At 41.3% G+C, this 27973-nt stretch overlaps 4 protein-coding genes across 4 annotated transcripts in view; 3 read left to right on the top strand and 1 right to left on the bottom strand.

The window, feature by feature from the left end:
* Positions 1-529: 529 nt before the first annotated feature.
* On the bottom strand, positions 530-4102 carry LOC311247172 (chymotrypsin A-like; the record flags this gene model as incomplete). Its single annotated transcript, XM_084337508.1, has 7 exons — positions 530-691; positions 939-1072; positions 2708-2888; positions 3214-3292; positions 3497-3576; positions 3728-3831; positions 4051-4102. 7 exons carry the CDS (start codon positions 4100-4102, stop codon positions 530-532), a joined length of 792 nt encoding a protein of 263 aa, XP_084193634.1.
* Positions 4103-6470: 2368 nt separating this feature from the next.
* On the top strand, positions 6471-9435 carry LOC311247136 (chymotrypsin B-like; the record flags this gene model as incomplete). The annotated part of the gene is made up of 7 exons (XM_084337451.1): positions 6471-6522; positions 6720-6823; positions 6990-7069; positions 8169-8253; positions 8356-8536; positions 8899-9032; positions 9274-9435. 7 exons carry the CDS (start codon positions 6471-6473, stop codon positions 9433-9435), a joined length of 798 nt encoding a protein of 265 aa, XP_084193577.1.
* A 6905-nt stretch (positions 9436-16340) lies between these two features.
* Positions 16341-19225, top strand: LOC311246914 (chymotrypsin B-like; the record flags this gene model as incomplete). The annotated part of the gene is made up of 7 exons (XM_084337159.1): positions 16341-16392; positions 16587-16690; positions 16852-16931; positions 17149-17233; positions 17336-17516; positions 18686-18819; positions 19064-19225. The coding sequence occupies 7 exons, from the start codon at positions 16341-16343 to the stop codon at positions 19223-19225; spliced, it is 798 nt and encodes a 265-aa protein (XP_084193285.1).
* A 4857-nt stretch (positions 19226-24082) lies between these two features.
* galr1b (galanin receptor 1b) overlaps positions 24083-27973 on the top strand; it is a gene marked incomplete at both ends in the record, with an annotated part of 29375 nt that continues 25484 nt past the window's right edge. The window contains one exon of the mRNA XM_084337676.1: positions 24083-24748. Coding sequence (XP_084193802.1) covers positions 24083-24748 — 666 coding nt within the window. The remainder of the gene's footprint in view (positions 24749-27973) is intronic.

Raw genomic sequence — 27973 nt, 5'->3', positions numbered from 1 at the left:
TCATTTGTATATTTTGTACCCAGTTTAATCACCTGTACATTGTATATTTCTCTTTCACTTTACTGCTACATTTGCACTCTGGTTGGATGCCAAACTAATGGCTAACACCTTATATGGGAATTGGTACCAACCTCTATGCACTGACCCCCCCAAATCTTTCCTGGACATAAAGTGTGTCACAATTTATTTTTTGTCAACAAATATTTATCATTGACAGTGCTTCAAATAAATGTTGTTTTGATTCACGGTGACATAGATTAGAATAGAATAATCCATAAATCCAAGAATTAGATAGTTAGTAAGTAAGTAAGTATAGTATGTTTTGTAAACTAAATTGCTCTCCATATGTAAACAAACATCTCTCCTACATAGTATAGTGCACCTTTAATATTAAGTCATGAAGTCAGAAAACTGTTGACTTTATATAAACTGTTGATTATAAAAAAAGAATAAACCATGACCCATATGTAGCAAACATTTATTTTGATTGATTAGGAAGGTAAAACCAAAAACGATCATGGTGGTGGATTTAGTTGCCAGCCATGGTCTCGTCCATCCAGGCACGGAGCTCGGTGACACGAGCGTACACACCGGGCATGGAAGGAGAGCAGGTTCCACTGCCCCAGGACACAATACCAACCAGGGTCCAGGCACCAGACTTCTCGCAGACCAGGGGACCACCAGAGTCACCCTGAATCACAAAGAAAGGAACATTAATTTCACTACAGTACCAGTATACCTGTTAATTTCCCTAGTAACATGTTGACCAAAGTCTGACAAAACTCCTCTGTCACACTCTGTTGTAAGCCTGGCTAGCTGTTGCTTCTTGGTGGGAAAATGTAATAATCAACTCTGATAATGTACCATATTTGTACTGAAAGAGGAACAACAACTAATTTTCATTTGGGATTGTGTCTCTTGTGTGATTTCAAGCTCACCATGCAGGAAGAGGCACCGGAGGCACCAGCGCAGATCATCAGGCTACTGATCTTGTTGCCCCAGAAACGCTTGCACTCATCGTTGGTCAGCAGAGGAAGAGTAGCCTGCTGGAGCAGGGCGGGGGTATCAGGAGCTGAAAAATAGAAGCTTAAAAGTGAGTTTTGAATGTAAGAATATCTGTTGTATTTCCTTTGCACTATTTTTCACATGAATGAAAAATTGCATTGTATAGTGTTTCCTAGTACTAGGACACAAAATGACTTTACAATGTAACTTGTCTCCTCGAACACCAATGTGTAGCACCGGTGGACAAACATCTTCTCAAGTTGCCAGTGCACAGTGGGTGAAACGCTTGGGAGACTAGGTTTAATATCAGGCAGTTGAGGAGAGAGATTATTAGGTGGCCTTGATGTCAAAGACGGCCATGTCCCGAGTGTCCTACTGGACAATATCGCTACTTTACGACAGCCCTTTGACTGGGACTTGAACCCACAACCTTCCTTTCTTCAGCCCTGAGCCCTATTCATGTCGCCACATGGAAAGAATAATGCTTTGAGAGCATAAATGCTGAGTTCTCAGTGCCACTGCTATATAGTCACTGACTTTGTCTATAATCATATGACCACAGCAATGGCTCTGTGACGGGATTCAGAGATGGTTGGAAGTGGACGATTTAGCATAATCTTTGACAGTACAGGGACATTTTGTCAGAATTTTACATGAACAAAGAGCTAGTTACTTTGAAGAAAAATATTTAGTATAAGTTATGATAATGGCATTTCAAATTTGAAGCCTGCCAACTTCAAGAGGACGTTATTAGAGCCAGCAGCTTGACATACAGTAACACTTGAACATAGCCTTGAGAGATCAGTGGATCGAGGGTTGAATGTTTCCAAAGACTGGAATACACTTATGTTATATAAAATGTGTACTTTCAATTTTAATAATAATAATAATTCATTTTATTTATATAGCGCTTCTCAAGGACCCGAAGTCGCTGATACTTAAGTTGATACTTAAGTACATTTGATATCATATAATTCTACATTTTTACTTAGAAGAACACACCAACAGTATGGGAACTTACTTACACACTTACTGAGTCAGACAATAAGATAGATACCGATTTCCTCTCTGTGTGTTCAGTAGAAAGCTATATCCGGCGGCAAGCTAGCCTAGCTTATCATGAATGAATGGAAGTGGATACGAACCACTAGTCTACGTAGCTTGAGAGAGGTGTTTTTGGCAACAGTTAGGCTAGCTGGTCCGTATCCACTTCCTTTCCTTTGTGCTGAGGCTAGCTTGCAGCCGGATAACTTTTTACTGAACGCACATAGAGGAAATTGGTATCTATATCTTCTTGTCTGACTCCGGAGAAGACAGTAAGCACATTTCCAATAATGTTGACGTATTCCTGTAAGCAGAATATTGAATGGAGGACTTACAGAGTACTATTTTATCTGGGTATTTCTACTTTTAGTTTAGTTAGAAACTGTGTACTTCTTCAACCACTGACACAGGAACAACCTATCAAGTGTTTGGGTAGAGCTAACATAACTTGCATGCAAATGGAATGGTGCTCATAAGATACTATTCTAGCCAGTAAAATAAAGCCAGCTGGTCAAAAAAACAGATAAGCCAAAGTGGAAACTCTTGGATTTTTTGGAGCCAGCTTGATAGCTACAGCTATAATAGCCACTGGGGAAAAAGCAGCTATAGCCAAAAGGACACTAATACAACTTCTTTGTTCAATCCACACTTGGCTCACCATTGGAGCGGGTCAGACCCCAGCCAGAGGTCACACACTTCATGCCACCAGAGTAGTTGTCACCAGTCTCAGCGACACACACAGGGGAAACATGCTCGCCCATCTGGGCAGGGCTGGCCAGCTTGATGAGCAGGATGTCATTGTTGATGGTCCATCCATTGTATCTGGGGTGCTTGAACACCTGTAGGAAGAAGTCAATATTACGGAGAGATCTGCAAATACAGTAATCTATTATTTCAATGGATATAAAGATATTTTGGGCTAACTAGATTGAGTATGATAACCCTGACATTTGTATAATGTCTGATTATTATAACTTGTTCAACCACAACAAAACAAAGCGACTTCGGGTTACTGAGAGGCCCTCTATAAATTTAATAAATTATTATTATTATTATTAAAAAAAAATTGTAATTAGTGTACATTGTTGATGCAAAATATAATACTTGATATTCACTTTTCATTTATATTATGTGTGGAATGCTTATCTACAGTACATACTGTACCTTTGCAACCTTCATGGTCTGGATGTTCTCAGTACTGGAGGAACGGTCATGCTCTCCCAGGATCACACGGTGAGAGGTCCTGTCAGGGTGGAATTGTGACATGACTGACTTAGTACTGGATATCTTAAAATAATAAAATACATTTAATCATTTACATCAAGGGAGCCATACATAAGGCTTCTACCCTCTGATCTCAGCTCCAGGAACTGTGTTTTGATGGTATTCAGTACAATACGTTTAATGGTTTTACTATAAAATAGAAAAAGTTACCACTGGCCTGTACCTGACATTGCAGTGGGCAGCAGTCACAACCCAGTTCTCATTGATCAGAGAGCCTCCGCAGAAGTGGAAACCAGTGTAGTCCTGAGAATTAAGATCAATGTTTGGAATCATTATTTAGAAAAAATACAGTACATATTGATCTGTTCACTGGCCAAGTGAGATACAGGCACCTGTTCAGATGATGTGTTTACAGATAGACAGGGATTGAGTTATTGTTCTACTGTTACCGTACCTGTAGGGACACCTGCCAGGGCCAGGAATGGGGCACAGCCTCCTCACCGTTGACGATACGGGAATAGCCAGTGATGACGGGCTGGATGGCTGGGGCACCACAGCCTGTAGACACAAAACAATATTTATTGTTCAGTCATATCTATCAAGCATTGAGCTATGATGGCCACTCAGGACAGGGAAAAGAGGTGGAAGAGGAGTTTTTAGTTATGGATCAACCCTTGTATCAACCCTTGGATTAAAAACCATTGCAATGCAGATGTCCAATAACACTCCTTTCCTGTTCAGGAAACCAACCCTACCAGTATCAGTACCATAACTTACCGTAGGCAGCACTAACAAAGGCGAAGCAGGAGAGAATCCACAGGAAGGCCATGATTTCAGCTTGGTTCAGTCAGGCCCTCTGACATTCTTTTATACAGACGTCAGGGCATCTTATCTGCTGTTTGTGGAACATTTTACACTTTGCATGTGGGATGGGATTGGGTGGGACGTTATTAAAAAAAAAAACTTTCCATGTGAGTCGCGAATAATTTAATCTCGTAAAAGTAATCATGTACTTTTATTTTACCAATGCATTACTGTATCAGAATGTCTGTTTATTGTACACAATGTTTTATATCATGTTGGTCACATTATACTTACAGTGGTACACCAGTCATCCGTTCACTTTATTCAGTCCATGAATGTTCAATGTTCTTCTCAAACAGCAATGAAAACAGAACTAAATTAAACATAATAATATTTTTTGTTAAATGACCTAAAGAATGAGGTTGGAGATTTATTTACAAATGAATTGATAGAGCTTTAAAATACAAAATGGAAATTAATGGGAGTTTCACATTAGTTGTACAGTATGTGATTATTGCATCACATCTATGCTTTATGAAGAAAGTAAAATTTAAAATGGTTTTAAATGTTCAAGGTCATACTGTTGAAAGCAGGTGCCCATTTCCCATGCATGGTAGCTGCCCTTGAGGACACTTACTGTAGGTTATGTCCTCTGTTTTCTAGTGTTTTTTGTACTTTTTTATCTCTTTTTATTTTCACCCCATTTATTGGAGGGATTTTTGTTATTATGTTATATTTTATTACATGTTATATTTTGAACCATATCGTTGTAACAAATGATACCAACCCAAGCATTGATATAATGTCACAAGCCTCTATACAGGCAACAAATCAAAACATAAAGTTTATTGCCTAACAGACAAAATATTGACAAACAATGTTGAGATGCATCTGCCTGACTGCCCCACATTAAACACAAGTACTCCATTTGGTAAGCAGCATTTGGCTCCACAAAGTACAGCTAATTGATTAATCAAAGCTAATTCATTGCTTGTGTCCCCAGTGTGACATAATCAAAGCCAATAATTCTGAACAGCTTGTTTTGGATTGTAATAAGACTACAAACCCTGGCTAAATGCCAAGGAGTACCACGTTTTTTGCCAAATGAATACAAAAACTAGACATAATAAATGTTCCATAATATAGTCTATAAATCTTACCCATTGTCACTATAGGCTTGCTGCAGTACCTTTAGAAACCCTATACTTCCCTATACTACTTGACTCTTGATTGATATCATACTCTTACTAGTTACGCTGCTGGCCAGCATATGACCTATACTACCAGTACCATAGTGTCTTTATACTTGTATCACTGAATATTATTACTACTACAACTCTGTACATACATCTGATTAGCACAATTACTCAGTTACCGTACATGACTATTCCACTTTACTTTCACATTTGCACTCTGGTTGGATGCCAAACTTATTTTCATTGTGTACTGTACTTGTGCTGTATAATGACAATACATTTGAATCTAATCTATTACCGGCATTGTCACTAACTCACTCACTAATTCACTCACACGTCACTCTCCACTTCAATACATCAGCATCTATGACACTGTATGTATTATAATAACATGGGCTTTTGGGCAGTTTAAATCATGTCATGATTTCTTTATGTTATTTTGAGGTACCAAAAAATGTAGATCATACAACGTAAAATATAATGCAATGTTATTATCACTTAAATGTCATTTCTTTTTTACAAAGAATAATAATAAGAAGGAGAAGAAGAAGAAGAAGAAGAAGAAGAAGAAGAAGAAGAAGAAGAAGAAGAAGAAGAAGAAGAAGAAGAAGAAGAAGAAGAAGAAGAAGAAGAAGAAGAAGAAGAAGAAGAAGAAGAAGAAGAAGAAGAAGAAGAAAAGACAGCTGATCTGTGGTCCAAAACAACTGATCTGGTGCCATAATCACCCTGTCGGCAGAGTCAACAAGGAGACGATCCACAGGAAGGCCATGTTTTCAGCTTTATTAAATGTTCAGTGTTTTACAATGTCACTGCCTTATTTTACAGCAGGTATATTGAAAATTACCCCAACTGTTTGAACTGTTGTGAAACTGAAGACTAAAGCTCTTTGATCTCTATCCACTTTTTTTTTTACTTGTATGTTTTTTTACGTGTATTAATTGACCACTCAGCTTAAGTAAAGGAAACCCCTGAAGGTCAGTGTGTTCTATCTTTGTCCCACTAGTTCCAGTGCAGACCTGGGAACAGTTAGATGGATTAGCCCTGATAACCAGCTGATACAGGTGCATGTGGTGTTTTGCACCCCCAACATTTTACTGAGTTAGACAAACTCTGGCCTCCCATTGGTGGGTGTGTGACAGGGCTTTGGGAATAAATAAGGACCCCCGGTCCTCTCAGACCATCACAGTGATAGTCACAATGGCCTTCCTCTTGTTTGTCTCCTGCCTTGCCTTTGTCAGCGCCGCTTATGGTAAGTAAATGAGACTCGAACCACTTTCAATCCACACTTTCACAGTTTAAGTGTATAATTGCTGTCGCATCCTAGCTCAAAACCCCCTCCTGGAGATATACTGTTGGAATGGCCCCACTAAATGTGCAAATATTAGAGTGCTGGAGCTTATTTTGAGTATAGCTAAATCAAACTCTCCTCTCATCCTCGTCCTACAGGCTGCGGCACCCCCGCCATCTCTCCTCAGGTGACTGGCTACTCCCGCATCGTCAACGGTGAGGAGGCCGTCCCCCACTCCTGGCCCTGGCAGGTGTCCCTCCAGGTGACTATTTCATTCCATTGCATTTTTATGCTTATTTCTTAGACAGTCAAACATTCAAGGCATGTCTTAATATGTGTATTATGTATCAATGTGTAAATATAAATCCTGTAAGGGAAAGAGAGTGTGACTTGGTTGCTCAATTTGATTGGTTTTCCTTCTCACTCAGCAATCCAACGGTTTCCACTTCTGTGGAGGCTCCCTGATCAATGAGAACTGGGTGGTCACTGCTGCTCACTGCAACGTCAGGTCAGTGCATCAGATCGACTATACATGTTAAAAACATCTTAGCATGCGCTGTCCCGCATATGGGACGTTTTTAGGATGATTTGCCCACTGGCACTTTGGCGACCCCTAGTGGCTCGGTTGTGCATATTTTGTAATACAATATATATATCGAATTAAAGGCTTAGTTGTTGCCTGTCGATAGTGATACAATCCGACAAAATCCGTTCAGCGGTTCTCGAGTTACATTCCGGTATTTGAGGCTTGTGCAAAGTACACGGTATTGCACAAAATACCACTCCCGACTCTTGGCGCAGTAGTTCCGTCAATCTAGATCCGATCTCGAAAATGATTGTGGAGGGTTGTAGCCAATGAGTGTGGCTTTCCAATGATACCCCACCTGGGGATGTATGAATCAGGGATCTAGGTGAAAAACTAACAAGCAAAAACAGGAAGAGAAAAACAGCCGATTGAATTGAAGTCTATGAGAAAACTGAGTTTTTCTTTTGTACACAGTTTACCAGAATCACTCCTAATCACTCATTTCTCAATGGAGCTTTATTAAATTTGGACATGTACTACATAAGGCTTCGGGCTATGGGTCCGTATGGATTTGCAAGCCATACCACCTTCTGGAGAAATACTAACTCTGGACTACTAACTACTACAGAAAAACTTGAGTAACACGTTTTTCTACAACTCAAGTTCAGACTCTGTATAGACTCATGTTACTCTATTACGTTAGCACTAAAAGTGAATTTCTCTTCTGGAATCAGAAACTTCAGAATGTCATCTTTCAAAGGAGACCAGGCTCATACATGTGCTATACGTATAAAGTATATTGCTTTGGTTTGCAAAAAAAGTATGCAGTCCTCAAAAACGAAAACTAAAATGGCCAGGAGACTCATTGCAGGTTAACCGGCTAACTTAGTATGATGCCAGGCCAGCGCATAGACTTGAAGGTAGTTCTGGTACAGCTGAATATGTAATCAACATGGGGCAACAGTGGGTCAGAAGGTAGAGCCGTCGTCTGGTAATCAGAAGATTCCCAGTTCGATTTAGTATTGTATAGGAGAGTCACCAGACATCGTCTGACAGACACAATACTCTTGTCTTGTTTCAGGACCTACCACCGTGTGATCGTTGGAGAGCATGACAAGAGCAGCTACGGCAACTCTGAGGACATCCAGATCCTGAAGCCCGGCCAGGTGAGCTATGAAATGCTCCCCATTTATTTTTTCCGTATCCTTCCTATCTGAAACAAGTTCAACTCTCTACTCAGTCCAGTATAATCCTCTCCTTCTTACCAGGTCTTCACCCACCCCCGTTGGAACCCCAGCACCATCAACAACGACATCTCTCTGATTAAGCTGGCCACCCCCGCCCGCCTGGGCACCACCGTGTCCCCCGTGTGTTTGGCCGAGTCCAGCGATGTCTTCGCCCCTGACATGACCTGCATGACCTCCGGCTGGGGCCTGATGCGTTACAACGGTGAGACACATGCTTCTACCGTGTCCTCTGTTCTCTTTCAGTACATGATAAATAGTCACATGGAGCAGAATGGAGCCACAGCAGCAAATGAAGTGGCCACGGCAAGCATCATGATCTCCAGTGGTCTGACTAATCATCACAGCCGAGAGATAAGACAGTCATGCAAGGACATGGTCATATTGTTCATAATAATACACTGCTTTCATTTCAAGATGTTACATGTAAAATGTTGTCATTCATATACCACTGTGAAACTAGTTGTGACAGCGTAGAAATGTGACCATAACTGTACACAGAAGCCCAAAGGTTCAATTCACTCTGTTTCAAATGAGTCTACCTCTCCCCACTCCTCCTCTGTGCAGCTCCCAGCACCCCCAACCAGCTGCAGCAGGCTGCTCTGCCCCTGCTGTCCAACCAGGAGTGCAAGTCTCACTGGGGAAGCAGCATCTCCGACGTCATGATCTGCGCCGGCGGTGCTGGTGCCACCTCCTGCATGGTAAGATCTCGTCTCCATCCGTTGTCTATGTCTAACTCTCTTTCTTTGCCTCTGTCTTCCTGACGCTCTCCTCCTTCTGACGGATGTGTTTCTCTTCATCATTTACAGTAGGGGCCTATTCCCACAAATGGTCATTCATGTCCACAAATGTCTGCGTATGACCTTACAGACTGTAACTCTTTTTATTGCCTTTATCTTGTGCAATAAATGGATATTAAACGTTTCTCTGTGTCACTCTCAGGGTGATTCTGGCGGCCCCCTGGTCTGTGAGAAGGACAACGTGTGGACCCTGGTCGGTATCGTCTCCTGGGGAAGCAGCCGCTGCTCCACCTCCACCCCCGCCGTCTACGCTCGCGTCACCGAGTTCCGTGGCTGGGTGGACCAGATCCTGGCTGCCAACTAAGAAGCTGATATCCCCCGACCCACAGTCTAGCCCCCGTTCGGACCGGCGCTTCGACATCTGCGCCTCCTCCGGATCGAACAACTCCGCTCAACTGTCTGAGCTGGACATTGCTTTTCAATAAATACACTTGTAACATAATTCATAATTCATTTGGTTCTGATTGGTTATTGTTGTGGTATTTTACTGTATGTTATTGGTATACTTTATTTTCTATGTAATTTCCCCATATAAACTATTTCTGTGTGTCCCTCAACATTTTAGTTTCATTAGATTTGGGACACAGTTTTCATAACTGAACACCACCCAATATTGTATGCCTATGTTCAGAATGGTTCTTTGTTAGGTGCAGTTTTGGCAAGAGACAGAAGAGGCGGCTACAATCAGGACAGAAACGAATGTATTTGTTACGCTGAATAACTCACACCACAAGCCACAAAATGTGTCTTGGTTTATAGCCTTGATGATCTGTGATCCAAATGTGAACAAAATGTAGCCCCACCATCTAAAATGAAGAAATAACAACAGAGACATGTTTTTATTGTCTTTTATTCCATGATACAAGGACTAACACTAGACAACAGGAAGATAATGTTTATGTAGGTTTTGCAGAAGTCATTAGCCATTCCTGAGCATTTCTGTGTTGAAAGAGCATAATCCACTTCAGTAGTTTGAGAAACAGTGACATCCCGCCGTCTCCAGTCCAAGAAGAACCAGCACTTTTCTCTTTTCAAATGTCCTTCATACTCTGTCACAATAAGAAAAACTCCAGAGATTCTTAAAAACTCCACATGAAACTTGATGGCTGGACAGCAGGGGTGTCAAACCTTTCATACAGATGGCCAGATTGGATCATCTGAATGGAAGGGAGGGCTATTCTGAGTGACCCCAAAAAAGATTGAGAAAATGAAGAAAGAAAACCTACTAATCTACAAATATACTGCATAATGAGACAATTTTATTCAAAGTCTTCTCATTATTATTATTATTATTATTATTATTATTATTATTATTATTATTATTATTATTATTAATTATTATTATTATTATTATTATTATTATTATTATTATTATTATTATTATTATTATTATTATTATTATTATTATTATTATTATTATTATTATTATTATTATTATTATTATTATTATTATTATTATTATTATTATTATTATTATTATTATTATTATTATTATTATTATATATTATTCTATTCTCTGGCCTTACATACTCAATGGTTATTGTTCTTCCCCACACAGTTTGAATTATATATGAAAAAACAAGTTAATAGGTTTTTTGCAGCTTCACAGTAGAACAGTAATATCATGCTTTTCCAATGTTTTATCTACTCTACCACTGCACAGAAATTGGGCATTTGCTTTTGAAAGTGGTTACCAATGGTTACATGCCGCCATCCTGGTCGAGAGAGAACTACACACACACACTAGTTTAATTTAAAATGTATTGTCATTATTTAGCACAAGTACAGTACAACAAAAACAGGTTTGGCACCCAACCAGAGTGCAAATGAAACAATAAAATGCAATAGAAATATACAATGTACAGGTGATTAACCTGGGTATACAATATATAAATTAGTACTACTGAGTGTAGTGCTAATCAGATGTACAGTATGTACAGATGTGTAATATTAATATGTACAGTGATACAGGTATAACTATGGTAATAGTCATACTGGGCCAGCAGCGTAACTAGTAAGAGTGGGTAAGGGATATGTACAGATGTAGATATAGTATCTACAGATATTTGAAAAGATTATGTGCAAGTATGTACAGACTGATGTGGCTAGATATATATATATATATATATATATATATAGCATATTGTACATATATGGGTTATTGGCAGGTGTATAAGTAGGTATATAGGAGGATTATATATAGGTATATTCAGACAAATATATATATATATATATATATATATATATATATATATATATATATATATATATATATATATATATATATATATATATATATATATATATATATATATATATATATATATATATATATATACACCTCATACGACCAGACTATCGTATGAGGTTAGCAGTGTTGGGCAAGTTACTTTTAAAAAGTAACTAGTTACAGTTACCAGTTACTTCTTCCAAAAAGTTACTAAATTACTTACTCAGTTACAAATTATAAAAGTAACTAGTTACTTCAGAAAGTAACTATTGCGTTACTTTCAATATTTTTTTTTACATAAACAACATACACAAATCTAAACTATTTTAATGTTGCTGTGGGACAAAGTGAGACTAGCCTCCAATCAAATGCCATGTATGTAGATATTATAATTACTATGTTTATATAGTGGATCATACAAATACAATAGATGTTTTGGAACTTTTGATATCAACAGGCCACAACTGGGCAACATTAAATTATGCTTGTTAACACTTTGATCGCCATGGTTAAATTCATAATTTACCATCCCTAGCCAGCTCTATTTGTCTATGGAGAAGTTCCCCTTCTTTGCAGGGCTATAACTTTTTAAATTGTATTGCTCAATTGACATTATTATGGCCCATTCAATGTCCTATATCTATTGTTCAGGGTGTAGCAACGTTATACTTTTTCATTCACATATTCATACTAAAATATGGTCTAAAGTATAAGTATGTTTTTATCGTTTTCTGCAGCTTTCTTCAGAACTTGATTTATAGCCCCAAATGCATTATATTGATGATCAAATACAGTTTGGTAGCGATCGGTGCCAGATAAAAAATGTCAACTGGAAGTACTTCTAGAAGTTACTACGTATCATCTGATGTTGACCGGATGGGCGGGGGGTCGTTTATAATTCCGTGGGCAACGTTATATCATTCACCTAGTGTGGGTCATATGATCATCAGAGCAGTTTATATGGAACACGTTAGAAAATAACGCTGAAACTCACCGTGGCTTCCTCGCGCCGTTGGGGGATGAGCGTGGAACGGAATTTTTTCTATTATGGGATGGAGAAATACCGGATCCATTTCCAGGTTGTATAATAGTATATACGTCCAAATCATGTTGTTTATTGAGTTAAGGTGAGCGATCGATTATCCAGTGTGTCAAGATGGAGTCCCGGGAGCTATAGCGAGTGGTCGGACCGAATTTGGATGAGCACCAGTTTCCTGTTTCCGGTTTTCTGTTTGGGCGATCTGCCGATCGGCCACCAGATGGCGCTCTTGAACCGTTAGAGAGTTGAGAGGAGATCAGCAGTATATCTCAGGTCCCCGGAGGAGAAATCTGATTTCGATCACAGATATTTGAAATATTGATATCAAAGACGAGTTACGGCGTCTTCGGCAGAATGAGCATGGCGGGGAAAGACGAGTTCCAGCGTTTTCGGCGATTAAAGTGTTAAGCACTATACCAAAAATAAATAACAAATATATACTGATTGATTGAACATTTTAATTAACAGATTGCAGAATGGGTACAGCAGTACGGCTCAATACACACAATTGTTAAGGGGATGCAGATCAGAGAAAGACTTTCGTCTTGTTTACATCAGGGTCCCCCATTTTCAATTCATGACATTTGTGACATACACAACATACAGATATAAGAATCTAATCGAATCATTCTAAACCAGGGGTCTCAAACTCAATTTACCTGGGGGCCGCTGGAGGTAGAGTCTGGGTGAGGCTGGGCCGCATCAAATATTCCACAAAAAAGGGTTTAAAGTATTCAAAAAAAAAGTACAACTGATCCAATCTTCTCACAAACTCACTAAAACCTCACAAACACCAGCAACTGAGCATTCTCAGTGGTGTCAGTGGACTCATCCACAGCTATGGAAATGCACTGTGCATTTTTTTTTATTCTATCACAAAGCTGTTTAATCAAATCATCAGCCAGTATTTCAGTTATTCTGGTTGCTGTGCTATCTGAGGAGGATTTGCTTTTGTTAGCCTTCAAACATGGTATCCATCACTTCAGTCATACATTATTTTATTATTTATGCATCAGAGAATGGCTTCTTGTGTTTAGCCAACACCCATGCCACTGAGTGAGGACTTTGTTGCTTTTTCTCGTTGTGACATAGATTTAACAATAATTCTGCTTGCAGCTTGATATGATTTCATTCTATTTATTTTTGTGGTTCTTAGCACTGAATTCTGAGGAAAGGCTGCATCAAAATAACTGTGTTTTGTTTCATAGTGGCGTTTCAAATTGCCACTCTACACAAGAGCTACCGTTTCTTGGTGCTGGGAGGATGCACGCATATTTTTCAGTCCATGCACCTTTGAATTGCAGCGATTTTCACTGTCGACTTTTCTTTTACTTTCTTTGAACATGCCACATTTTTATACTAACTGACTGCTGGCGAAACTAGGCTACTAGCTACATTTATATTTATCTCACAGGGATAAAACTGGGAATGAGGTTACTAGCTACAGTACCTGCAGATTAGACTACTACTGTAGATGCGCTGTCAACTCGCTCTGACTGGGACCCGCTGAAAGACAACACGCATTCCGTGAAGACCCGCCCTACTCTGGGGGGGGGGGGGAACGCTGACGGGACGCTGAATGTGATTGGACCAGAGTAGACAGACACAGACAGTGGAGCAGTGCTTGCAGAGGAGATGAGCGGATAATTTGCCCACTAAACAAGGAAGAACATATTGCCTCTGCGTTATTGAGATTGGAAGAGTACTCCATTAGATTACTCGTTACTGAAAAAACTAACGCCGTTAGTAACGCTGTTACTTATAGCGCCGTTATTCCCATCACTGGAGGTTAGTAGTTAGTAGTTATGATTACTATGATTACAGTGTAGAGCAGTTGTAGAGAGTGAAAGCAGTAAGTACAGTAGGTTTACATTTAGTAGCAAACAGAGTTCAGAGTCGTAGAGTTTGGGTAACAGAGCTTAGGGTGTAGGCAATGGCGTCAGAGTTCAGGTCCTCTGAGATATGGACTCCCAGGAATTTGAAGCTGGAGACACACTCAACCTCTGTCCCGTTGATGTGGAAAGGGGCGTGCGTTCCAGCTCTAGTCTTCCTGAAGTCCACAATGAGCTCCTTGGTCTTCTTGGTGTTGAGTTGGTTGTTGTCGGCGCACCACGCTGCTAGGTGGTGGACCTCCTCCTTGTAGGCCGACTCATCATGGTTTTTGATGAGGCCCACCACCGGTGTCGTCTGCAAACTTGATGGTGCCATGTATTGAAGTGCAGTTGTGGGTGAAGAGGGAGTAGAGAAGGGGGCTCTGCAAACAAACTGCGGTCTGTTAGTTAGGAAGTCTAGTATCCAGTTGCAGACAGAGGGGTTGATGTCGAGGTCCTTGGTTTCCACAAGCTCACCAAGTTTGGAGATGAGTTTGGAGGGGATGATGGTGTTGACTGCTGAGCTGAAGTCGATGAACAGCATTCTCACATGGGTATTACTTTCATCCAGGTGGGAGAGGGTGGAATGTAACGCTCAATGCAAGACCTCTCTATTCCTTGCAATAAAAAATATATAAGAAGAAGAACAAGAAGAAGACGAAGAAGACGAAGAAGACGAAGAAGACGAAGAAGACGAAGACGAAGACGAAGACGAAGAAGACGAAGACGAAGAAGAAGAAGAAGAAGAAGACGAAGACGAAGACGAAGACGAAGAAGAAGAAGAAGAAGAAGAAGAAGAAGAAGAAGAAGAAGAAGAAGAAGAAGAAGAAGAAGAAGAAGAAGAAGAAGAAGAAGAAGAAGAAGAAGAAGAAGAAGAAGAAGAAGAAGAAGAAGAAGAAGAAGAAGAAGAAGTCTTTATTTGTAGCACACATTGCTACATTGTCATGCAGCGAACAGCCGAAGAACCACATGTGCAATTGGCGACACACGGAACACACACACACCACACACACACACACACACCACACACACACACACACACACACACACACACACACACACACACACACACACACACACACACACACACACACACACACACACACACACACACACACACACACACACACACACACACACACACACACACACACACACACACACACACACATGCATTTCTTGGGGGGGTCAACGATGAAAATCTAAATCCGCCCCTCTGCCCCCTGCTTGTCTCTTGATGTTTGAGGACATTTCTTCGATTCTCAGTGCCATAGAGTTGCGAGCAAACATTTGTAAAAATGTCAAGCTCCTGCTTCTTTTCAGAGCAAATGTTTTCCACCATCTTCAGTCTTCAACTAATTCCACTGCTGGCTAGGCTAGTTTCTATAGCTGTTTCACTTTCTCCACCTGTACAGTGTACACTGTAGGACAATTGCTGGTATGAATTATGCTTAGTCTCATAATATCTCTTCACATTGAACTATTTCATAACGTCGATGGTCTCTTGGCAAATGAGACACAACTGTTTCAGCTTTCATTGAAAAAGTATTCAACTTTCCACCACTCCTGAAAGAAGCGGCCGTCAATGTAGACTTCACGTTTCTTTGATCTGGCCATGTCTTCTACATAGTAGGAAATGTCTGTTGCTAGGTAACCATCCGTTTGCTTGTTTACCATCTGTTCATGAAACATTAGTTCTGGCTGTGCTGTCGCTACTTGGTGCACTTGGTTCCTACGATAGTCGGATCGTAAGGTATGGGCCACATAAAGTACATTTTGAGAAACAAAATATGGGCCTTTTAAAATTGCTCTGTGGGCCATGATTAGCTCTCGGGACGGACTTTGAACATACCTGCTCTACAGCTAGCTAAGCAAGCTTGCTACTTTGCTGGGAACAGGCAGATGGCTTAGCCCTGATAACCAGCTGATACAAGGGCATGTGATGTTTTCCACACCCGAATCTTAGCTGAGTTGGACAAACTCTGGCCTCCCATTGGTGGGTGTGTGACACGGCTTTGGGAATAAATAAGGACCCCCGGTCCTCTCAGACCATCACAGTGATAGTCACAATGGCCTTCCTCTTGTTTGTCTCCTGCCTTGCCTTTGTCAGCGCCGCTTATGGTAAGTAAATGAGACTCGAACCACTCTCAATCCACACTTTCACAGTTTAAGTGTATTGCTGTCGCATCCTAGCTCAAAACCGCCTCTTGGAGATATACTGTTGGAATTACCCCACTAAAGGTGCAAATATTAGAGTGCTGGAGGTTATTTTGAGTGTAACTAAATCAAACTCTCCTCTCATCCTCGTCCTACAGGCTGCGGCACCCCCGCCATCTCTCCTCAGGTGACTGGCTACTCCCGCATCGTCAACGGTGAGGAGGCCGTCCCCCACTCCTGGCCCTGGCAGGTGTCCCTCCAGGTGACTATTTCATTCCATTGCATTTTTATCTTATTTCTTAGACAGTCAAACATTCAAGGTATGTCTATGTGTATTATGTATCAACGTGTAAATATAAGTCCTGTGAGGGAAAGAAAGTGTGACTTGGTTGCTCAATTTGACTGGTTTTCCTTCTCACTCAGCAATCCAACGGTTTCCACTTCTGTGGAGGCTCCCTGATCAATGAGAACTGGGTGGTCACTGCTGCTCACTGCAACGTCAGGTCAGTGCATCGGATCGACTATACATGTTAAAGTATGATGCCAGCGCATAGACTTGAAGACAGTTCTGGTGCAGCTGAATATGTAATCAACAGGTAGCAACAGTGGGTCAGAAGGTAGAGCCGTCGTCTGGTAATCAGAAGATTCCCGGTTCGATTTAGTATTGAGGAGAATCACCAGACATCGTCTGACAGACACAATACTCTTGTCTTGTTTCAGGACCTACCACCGTGTGATCGTTGGAGAGCATGACAAGAGCAGCTACGGCAACTCTGAGGACATCCAGATCCTGAAGCCCGGCCAGGTGAGCTATGAAATGCTCCCCATTTATTTTTTCCATATCCTTCCTATCTGAAACAAGTTCAACTCTCTACTCAGTCCAGTATAATCCTCTCCTTCTGACCAGGTCTTCACCCACCCCCGTTGGAACCCCAGCACCATCAACAACGACATCTCTCTGATTAAGCTGGCCACCCCCGCCCGCCTGGGCACCACCGTGTCCCCCGTGTGTTTGGCCGAGTCCAGCGACGTCTTCGCCCCTGACATGACCTGCATGACCTCCGGCTGGGGCCTGATGCGTTACAACGGTGAGACACATGCTTCTACCGTGTCCTCTGTTCTCTTTCAGTACATGATAAATAGTCACATGGAGCAGAATGGAGTCACAGCAGCACATGAAGTGGCCACGGCAAGCATCATGATCTCCAGTGGTCTGACTAATCATCACAGCCGAGAGATAAGAGGAAATAGGGTTGGGCGATATATCGAGTATACTCGATGTATCGTGGCTTGTTCTGCACAAGATGTAGTAAATTACTATATCGTGAACATTGAGTATATGTTGTCATGTCAGTTAGCCGCCGCGGCTGAGATGAGACTTGCTTTAGCGCAGCACTTTCCTCTCATTTCATTATAGACACAGACCTGCACGGACCTTCAATGACGAGCAATTGTCATTTCATTAGACACAGACCAGCTCGGACCTTCAATGACATGCAATTGAATTTAATTGATGTGACCAACTGGCTAACGTTAGCCGCTAAGCTAACGCTAACGAAGCGTGACTCCGCAACACCAGTTCCATAAGTGAGGAAAGGGGGGGGTATATTGACGAGGCTTGACAACAGAGGTTCAAAGATAACTTCCAATTGATTGGCAATTCGTTTCTTTATATCGCTTTATGCAGCTTCCTCCACGTTCCAACTGTGTTGACAATGCCATTCTGGTGTTACATCATCAACTACAGCAACTTAGGACGCTCAAACTCAAACCTAATACATCAAAAAGGAAAAAAAAGTATTAGTCAGTAGACTACTCTTAGTAATTTTTAGAAACTTTTAATTTAATTATTTTTGAAAGCATCTTCATGGTTTAATGCAAACATATGTAGCAGGGACTATTATAATCATCATATTGGCGTGACTGTATGCATCAAAGGGTTAAATCAAGCATTTTTAAGTGCTTTAGAGGAAATGTCAAAATATCGCGATATATATCGTGTATCGTGATATAGCCGAAACAAATATCGCGATATCCTTTAGAGGCCATATCGCCCAGCCCTACAAGGAAATGGTCATATTGTTCATAATAATACACTGCTTTCATTTCAAGATGTTACATGTAAAATGTTGTCATTCATATACCACTGTGAAACTAGTTGCGACAGCATAGAAATGTGACCATAACACAGAAGCCCAAAGGTTCAATTCACTCTGTCTCAAATGAGTCTACCTCTCCCCACTCCTCCTCTGTGCAGCTCCCAGCACCCCCAACCAGCTGCAGCAGGCTGCTCTGCCCCTGCTGTCCAACCAGGAGTGCAAGTCTCACTGGGGAAGCAGCATCTCCGACGTCATGATCTGCGCCGGCGGTGCTGGTGCCACCTCCTGCATGGTAAGATCTCGTCTCCATCCGTTGTCTATGTCTAACTCTGTTTCTTTGCCTCTGTCTTCCTGACGCTCTCCTCCTTCTGACGGATGTGTTTCTCTTCATCATTTACAGTAGGGGCCTATTTCCCACACAAATGGTCATTCATGTCCACAAATGTCTGCGTATGACCTCACGGACTGTAACTGTCTTTATTGCCTTTATCTTGTGCAATAAATGGATATTAAACGTTTCTCTGTGTCACTCTCAGGGTGACTCTGGTGGCCCCCTGGTCTGTGAGAAGGACAACGTGTGGACCCTGGTCGGTATCGTCTCCTGGGGAAGCAGCCGCTGCTCCACCTCCACCCCCGCCGTCTACGCTCGCGTCACCGAGTTCCGTGGCTGGGTGGACCAGATCCTGGCTGCCAACTAAGAAGCTGATATCCCCCGACCCACAGTCTAGCCCCCGTTCGGACCGGCGCTTGGACATCTGCGCCTCCTCCGGATCGAACAACTCCGCTCAACTGTCTGAGCTGGACATTGCTTTTCAATAAATACACTTGTAACATAATTCATAATTCATTTGGTTCTGATTGGTTATTGTTGTGGTATTTTACTGTATGTTATTGGTATACTTTTTTTTTTTTTTTTTATATACTTTTCTTTTTTTTTTATATGTAATTTCCCCATATAAACTATTTCTGTGTGTCCCTCAACAAATTTTGGGACACAGTTTCCATAACTGAACACCACCCAATATTGTAGGCCTATGTTCAGAATGGTTCTTTGTTAGGTGCAGTTTTGGTAAGAGACGGTAGGACAGAAACTATCTAATGTATTTGTTATGCTGAATAACTCACACCAAAAGCCACAAAATGTGTCTTGGTTTATAGCCTCGAGAATCTGTGATCCAAAATTTTTTAAACGTTTCAAAATAATTTTAAAATATCAACTAAAACAGTTACAGGTAGTCACACAATGGTCTGAAATCATACGTTTAAACATTCCAAGGGAAGGGAGAACCTCCAATTTCAGCGTGAGTTGAAGGACATTCCATGAGTTAGAGGCATCAAAGGAAAAGGCTGACTTCCCTATAGCTCAGAACAAATTTGAGGAACCCTAAGAACCATCCAGTCAGTCGATCGAGTTGAATAGGTTCCAATATCCCAATCTAACAGTGAGGAGATATAAACAGGTTGTTTACCAATAAGGGCTTTAAAAATAAATAAATACCAGTGTTTGTTGCGCCTTTCTGCAAGAGAAGGCCAACCCACCCTATCAAACAGGACACAATGGTGAGTATCATATCTGTCACCAGTTATAAATCTGAGAGCTGAGTGATATGCAGAATCCAGAGGTTTAAGAGTTGATGCCGCAGCATGCCTATAAATTACATCACCATAGTCCAAAACTGATAAGAAGACTGATTCCACAATAATTTTTCTACTAAATAGAGGAAAATTGGATCTGTTTCTGTACAGGAAACCAATTTTCTGTCGCAGTTTAGAGGCAAGATTGTCCACATGGAACTTAAATGTTAATTTCTCGTCAAGCCACAGGCCAAGATATTTATACTCAGTGACTCTCTCTCTATACAAGAGCCACTGACAGTAGATATCCTCACATCATCAAAGTTAATATTCCTTGCTCTTGAAAACAACATAAACTTTGTCTTACTAGCATTACTAGATACACTACACGGCTAAGATACCCATGTAATTGTCTAAATACTTCCCAAAGGTCAGTGAATACCACAACCACAACACCAGAGGGAGTTCCACAAATCATGTTCAACCCAGATTCGGCTCAAACAAGGGAATAAATATGTTTCGCAATTATGCCACAACAATGTGGAACGCCCTACCCAAAGCCGTAAAATAATAAGAAACCCTACCGCTCTCAAAGAGCACCTACGGGAGGCTGCAATTTGAAACTGGCCCCGGTAAAGATCCAAACCCCCCCCACACCCACCCAACCCCCTCCAATGTACAGTTTCTTCCCCCTCAAATGTATATATTCTCTTTTAGAAACTCTGTCTCTTAAACAGTAGGCCTACTGTAAATTTTGTGTATGTCATAAATGTTATGATGCATTGAAAATGGGGGACCCTGATGTAAACAAGACGAAAGTCTTTCTCTGGTCTGCATCCCCTTAAGAATTGTGTGTATTGAGCCGTACTGTATTGTACCCATTCTGCAATCTCTCTTTCAGTGCCAGCAGGGGGCGCACGATTTAGTGCTTGAATGCCCACCATCCACTTCAATGTTAGCGTTAATATCGCCTAATCTATGTTTTAAATTATCTATGTGTCTAATCTGCCCGTCGCTTATCAATGACTCATTTTCCAGTCAACATCGTCGAAGCGGATTGTTTTTTTATCGGTTCATTTCCGTTTTATAGCATCTTGAAAAGCCCTCGTTTTCAAGGAAAATAAAAATATTTCATAATAAACGGAATATTCTAGAATACACAAAAACTTTCAAATTTTTCGGCCTATTTATGAATCGTTTTCAAATAAACGCTAGATTATCGGGTGAAATATGAATTCAGATCGCTAATAAAAAAAATGTCACGCTAATTGTCGTGGTGGGTATTCAGGGGGCGGGCTGATAACACGTGTTATGTCGTGGCTGGCATCCAAAGTAAGGTTTTCAATCAATCAATCAATCAATAAGACAGTGCGGGCCTTGGGATTCGAGTAATGAGATGACTGCACCTCAGGTGGTAGTTGTTATAGGAAATGTGCAGGAGGCTGGAGAGGTATTGAGGTGTCTTCCCTTTAGAGTCGTGTATATACAGTAAGTAGAAGCCAATGATGAAGTTGCCTGGTATGGAGCGAGGACCAGCCTATCAGTGTATACAGTTCACAATGGTGGGTGGAAAAAGGTGCGCCTTTTTATCAGCCATGTGGTAGAAGTGAGGGCATATGTATTCCATAAGAACATCCTTTATAAACACAATAAGCCTCCATGCTGCAATATATCATTGGCCAACATTTTGCAATGATTCCTATGCACCCACCAACTAATGGCTATCAGTGCTTGGAATTAGTTTTTGATGCATTTTGGACTGCATTGCAGTCGATAGGACCTACCAAGTGTGAACAATCTACTAACTTAGTTATTACTGTTTACCTCTAATGCATAAATAAGATGAACAACAACAGACATTTATGCAAGCTGAATTGGCGATGCTCATGAAATGTGGAAATAATTGTATGATACACATACAGTATGCTCTTTTAATAATGAAGTAGGCTGCGGCTGGGTGGCGTAGTGGAGATTGCGCCCGTCACCAATGCAAGAAACTCCGGTCTCGACTCCCCGAGTCAGCATTGCCTGCGGCTTGGGCCAGTCGTCATACTATCTCAATTGGCAGCGTTATCGGGTGGAAAGTCGATGGGTGGGGATTGGACGTTGTGGACAGCGACTCCTACAGGTCGGCTGGGTGACGCCTGCACAGCAGAGACAGGAAGTATCGGGGGCAGCGTGAGCCTCCCACGCGTTACTCCTCGCCACTGAGAGTCCGCGCTGTCTGGTGAAAAGATGCAACAGGCTGCCTCCTCATTTACCGGAGGGGACACGTGATGCAAGGCTTCTATCCTCACTACAGCCGACCAGTGGGAAGCATAGTCTACGTTCAAGACAGGGGAGGGGAGAATTGAAGGGGAGAATTGGCAATGCGAAATTGGGATGGGAGAAAAATTGATAATAAGGAGAAAAAGTGGATCAAAAAAATAATAATAATGAAGTAGGCTGTGAGTGAAAATCCTAATCCTTGTTTTAGCCTGTTCCTCCTTTTAATCATTATTTATATTCCTAAATGTCACATGGGAAATTGCACTGCCTTCAGCTTTCACCCTACCAATAGAGGAATCCAATAGGTAACCACAGAAAACCATACATTTAAGGTTTATTAAGCGATACCGGAGTCTTATGGCGAGCACAGAAAGACTCAGAAGGAGCTTCTATCCCCAGGCCATCAGGCTGCTAAACGAAAATAATCGCTAAACGAACAATAATCACTATGCAACAACCATCAAATGCACACAGCACACACACCCACACGCACACACTCACTCAAACAAACAACACACTGCAGCACCCACTCTCCACACTTTAGATCACACAAACACACTTACACTTTATATTTATTGATAAAGGATTTGCACTACAACTCGTACACCTACTGTGAATTGTACCTAAACTGCACCTCGTCCATTTATGCCTTGCACTATATTGTATTGTATATTAGTACACTGCACAGTATTGTATATTGTATGGTAACTACGTCTACGAACATTGTACATATGTCAAAACTGAACACTGTGACCTCTTTTTTTACTTCTAATTTTTACTATGTTTTATTTCATACTTATCTTGTCATGCACAGTCTCTGGAGCGCAACAGTAAGAAGCATTTTGTACAAAAGTATTCTGTACTTCTGTATGACAACTATTAAAGAAACTTGAAACTTGAACTTGAACTATTAAAAGGTTTTATTAATTGATTGATTGATTGAATTGATTGAAAACTTTATTAACAGATTGCAGAATGGGTACAATACAGTACAGCTCAATACACACAATTGTTAAGGGGATGCAGACCAGAGAGACTTTCGTCTTGTTTACATCAGGGTCCCCCATTTTCAATTAATCAGGACATAATGACATACATGACATACAGATAGACAGTAGGGCCTACTGCTACATACATTTATGACATACCAGATTTGCAAATACAGTACTGTTTGTGATACAAAAAGAGTCCAAAAAACTGTACATTGGGGTAGGTTGGGTGGGGTACATTGTACATTAAAACCCCAATGTGTGAATATCAACACTTTGATACGGTCATCATGCCGCCTAGTAGCCTTATGGCAACAGCCAAACACTACAAATACAGTAGCTATAATAACTCTCTCTTTTTGGCATAAAAAGTTAACTTCATTTGTGTGTACACTATAACAACATTATACAGCTACTCGAAGCTTCTAAAAAAAGTGTCACACAACCAGCCCCCTCCCCTTCATTTCTTCCGCCCCCTCCCTCCTCTCGTTCTCATCCAAGTGCGCGTTATCAGAAACATATACCGCAGTAGATATGATAACATGAGGGGCGGTAACACTAGTAGCACGTTGAGTTGCCGGTAGTTCCTTTGGAATGTTATGCAAAGGTGCCATACAACTAATGAACTAAATAAGCATGTACAGTAGTGGCAGTGCATGAGTCTCCAGGCGAGGGTCTGGACAAAATCACAACACTAGCAACTCCTTTTGGAGAGAGAGAAGAATGCCGCTGTCGACCAACGGCACGACGTGCGTCTGGTCCGAAATACTGGACAACTGGACACTAGGCGCCGAAGAGGACCAGAGCGGCCCGGAGGCTGTGATAGTCCCTGTGATCTTTGGATTCATATTTATTCTCGGTGTCGTTGGCAACACGCTGGTGATGGTTGTCATTGGGAAAGTGAAGACTGTAAAACGCTCCAGAAGCACCACAAACATTTTCATCCTGAATCTTAGTATAGCGGACCTGTCTTTCCTTCTCTTTTGCGTTCCCTTTCACGCAACTATTTACTCCCTGCCAGAGTGGATATTTGGAGCGTTTGTGTGTAGATTCGGTCACTATGTTGTCATGGTGACCATGCTCGTGAGCATCTTCACGCTCGTCGCCATGTCAGTGGACAGATACGTCGCCGTGGTGCTCTCCAACAAGTCCCCGTGCGTGCGGAACAGGAGGAACGCCTTCGTCGGAGTGTGCGTCATTTGGGCACTTTCCTTCATTTTCGCCGTGCCAGTTGCGCAGCATCAAATATTAACGAACCACCCAACGGCTCCAAATAGTACATTTTGTTGGGAAAAATGGTTCGGTCATTCAAAACAAATCTATAAAATTACAATATTGTTCATAGGTTATTTGTTGCCCTTGGTGGTAATCATATGCTGCTATGCAAAGGTAAGACGACAAGCTCAAACTTGCTTTTTAAAGAGTGTCTGTTTTCATCTTTTCATTAAGTAACAGCATGGCTTTCATTACGCAGTAATGGACTAATGAGCAAAGGGCAATGTGTCGCGCCTATAGTGCGTAATGGTCTTTGTACCTTGCATATCCTATTATATTAGCCCCCAAAGGCAAAGTGGCTCATTTTAAGATCTGTGATTTTATTGGTGTTTCCACAAAGTTGAGACATGGCTTTTCGACTTAGCTGTTGTTGAACCAATTTCCCTCCAAAGTTCTTCCAAGCTTCCTCATGGAAATACTTGAATGAATGGTTATGTGAGAATGATGTTTTCGGAATGTTGGAAGTCCATTGCTGTTTTTAGTCCAATAAGCCTAGAAAAAAATCATGTTGCCAGCATCGCTTATGTGCATAATTTGTATTGTATTCACACTATTGCTCCTGAAAAACCTAACCTAACCCATAAAAATGTATGTTGCCAGCATCGCTTATAGTGCATATTTGTATTGTATTCACACTATTGCTCCTGAAAATGTCAAATTTAGGCTATACTTGGATTTGCCTTTTCCTCAAGACCCAACAGCACAGCATACTGCTCTTCATCCATTGCTCTCAACTCCACTCTCGTTTATTTTCAGGCTGACAACCAGTCTTTCTTTTCAAAGTGAAAGTGTGAGCCTTGGGTTCCAGTGACAAGCAAACATTGGGATTTAGTGTATTTATGTAGTATTGTCACATCTATTGTCACACTCCTATGCAGAGCTATCTCGACACCTGTACATCACAGCCTGCTAAAGCTAAACACATCTCTGCCCAAGAGAGACAACAAGACATACGTAACTGCGCAAAAAACGGCAATACCTTCAATGGCACATTTTCTCCGATGAGAGAGATCAATAATTATTTCTGAGTTTAAAATGATGTTGTACTACATAATGCACATTTATCTACATATCGAGTGCCAAATCTATTAAAACGTCATTCTGACTATGGAGGTAACTCACCTCACCTCATCGGCTTCAATGCAGCCGGCAACAAATACACATACACACATACATATTCTCCAAGTCACCTGACATTACAATTATTCTGTCAGTCTCTGTAAGTATTATTAGCTTATTATTATTATTATTATACTGCATTTATATAGCGCTTTTATCCAAAGCGCTTTATAACTTGGGGGCGACAGTGGCTTGCGAGGTAGAGCAGTCGTCTGGTAATCTGGAGGTTCCCGGTTCGATTCCGTCTCCTCCCGGACAGCGCATCGAAGTGTCCTTGAGCAAGACACTTAATCCTGCTCCCAATGAGCAGGTTGGCACTTGGCATGGTTGCCTCCGCCCTCGGTGTGTGAGTGAACGGTGTAAAAATGTGAGGAACAAATTGTAAAGCGCTTTGGATAAAAGTTATATATAAATGCACCATTTACCATTTACACTCAGACATTCACACACCAACAGCGGGATGGCGAGGTGCCAACCTGCTCATCGGGAGCAGTTAGGGGTTAAGTGTCTTGCTCAAGGACACTTCGAAATGCTGCCCGGGAGGAGCTGGAATCGAACCGGGAACCTTCTGATTACCACACGTCTGCTCTACCTCCTGAACCACTGTCACCTATAGCATATTATACAACTTCTTTATTAGTTTATTTCTAACATTAATAATTAACATTAATTCCACTCTGCGACCAAAGTCCTCTCTCCTTTCAGCTGTAATCGGCTGAACAGATCCAAGTCCACAAAAACATCTAGGTTAGAAATTCTCATTGTCACACAAATTGCCACTTTAGCCACATTAATTAATTAATGATTAATCCCCCACGTGTCATAGCAGCACAGGGGGGGGGTACAGGCAGGGGGAAAATACAGTATAATAGAATAATAATAGAATGGCAATACACTATAAGCAATCTATTTCTCTATCGATAATAATAATAGGACACATAGTAATGGCACACCGCGCCAGAGTCTGTGCAGTGTTTACTAGTTGGGAGTCTGTTGGCTACTGGCACGAAGGACTGGCCCAATTAGTGGTATGTTGTGGGGGGCATGAGTCTATGGCTGAATGTGCTCCTCATCTTGACTAGCTCTTCATAGAGGGGGTGGAAGGGGTCTTCCAGGATAGAATCCAGCGTTTTCCTCATCCTCACTGGTGCTAGTGGGCACTAATACTCCAAGTGTTCCATTAAGGGAATATAGGGTTGGAGATTTTGCACTAAAAGATCATTGCTATGACTTTGAATTGAGTGTAAATTATACTGTATAGTATCATAGGCGGCGGATGGGCTTAAGGTCTAGGTAGGCTGTATTAGGAACGCCCCCTCGCACGTAGCGGGAGAAAAATTTGACCTTTTATTTTTGGTTGCACGCAAACTGTCCAGGTTCTGATTTCATATACACACACACTACTAGGCTATACTACAGCGAGCCCCACTCATTTATATATAGTGCAAATTAAGTGTTCAAATGAAGGCATCCAATAATATATGAACCATTGTCTTACCTTAATGCAGATAAATGCGACGTTTCGTCTTGGTGAGAATTGAATCACAAGTTGCAATGAAGTGAAAGTTTTTCGTAATTTAGATCTCATCATGCTTTGAAAACAATGTACATACAGTAGCTCTAAAAAGTTTCCACGATTTGATGAACTCGGACTCTCATCATGTCCTCTTAGAGCAAGCCCTTGTTTGCCAAGATAAAACAACATACAGCCTCAGGTGATCGCTAGTTATGCCTCCTCGCTTCTCTACAAAGCGATCGGCGGGCTGAAATTCAGAACACAGATGTTTGCTTTACTCTGCCTGCGGGATCAGATTCAGGATGATCATGTGAATGATGTGATTGGCCACATTATTTAACCTGAGCCTATGCGTGATTGGTTACTGCCTGTATACCTGGAATGTTAAACGCTGCCACAGATTGACACCTTCGTCGTTGACACCTCGGCCAGCGAGCCGGCTGCAGCACAAGACACACACTAGCCAGCAGCCTGCGCATATATATTATATACATTTCAACAGTGGCGGCCGCTGGCGCTGGTGCCTTGTGGTTCGCAGTTCACGTTAATAGGTCGAGTTGAAAATGTAATGCTCTGAGATGCTCTGGAGCAATCTCTCTCTGTCTCTCGGATCAATCAAATAAAATAATTAACACATGTATGTTGTCATTTTAAACAACTCACCATTCATTCATTATGCATCAGCAGCAGCTAAATTATGTTTA

This window comes from Notolepis coatsorum (assembly GCF_963971535.1).
Source record: "Notolepis coatsorum genome assembly, chromosome: 20".
Classification (NCBI taxonomy): Eukaryota; Metazoa; Chordata; class Actinopteri; order Aulopiformes; family Paralepididae; genus Notolepis; species Notolepis coatsorum.
The sequence above is the reverse complement of the archived record's forward strand: the minus strand, read 5'-3'. Positions and strand labels throughout refer to the sequence as shown.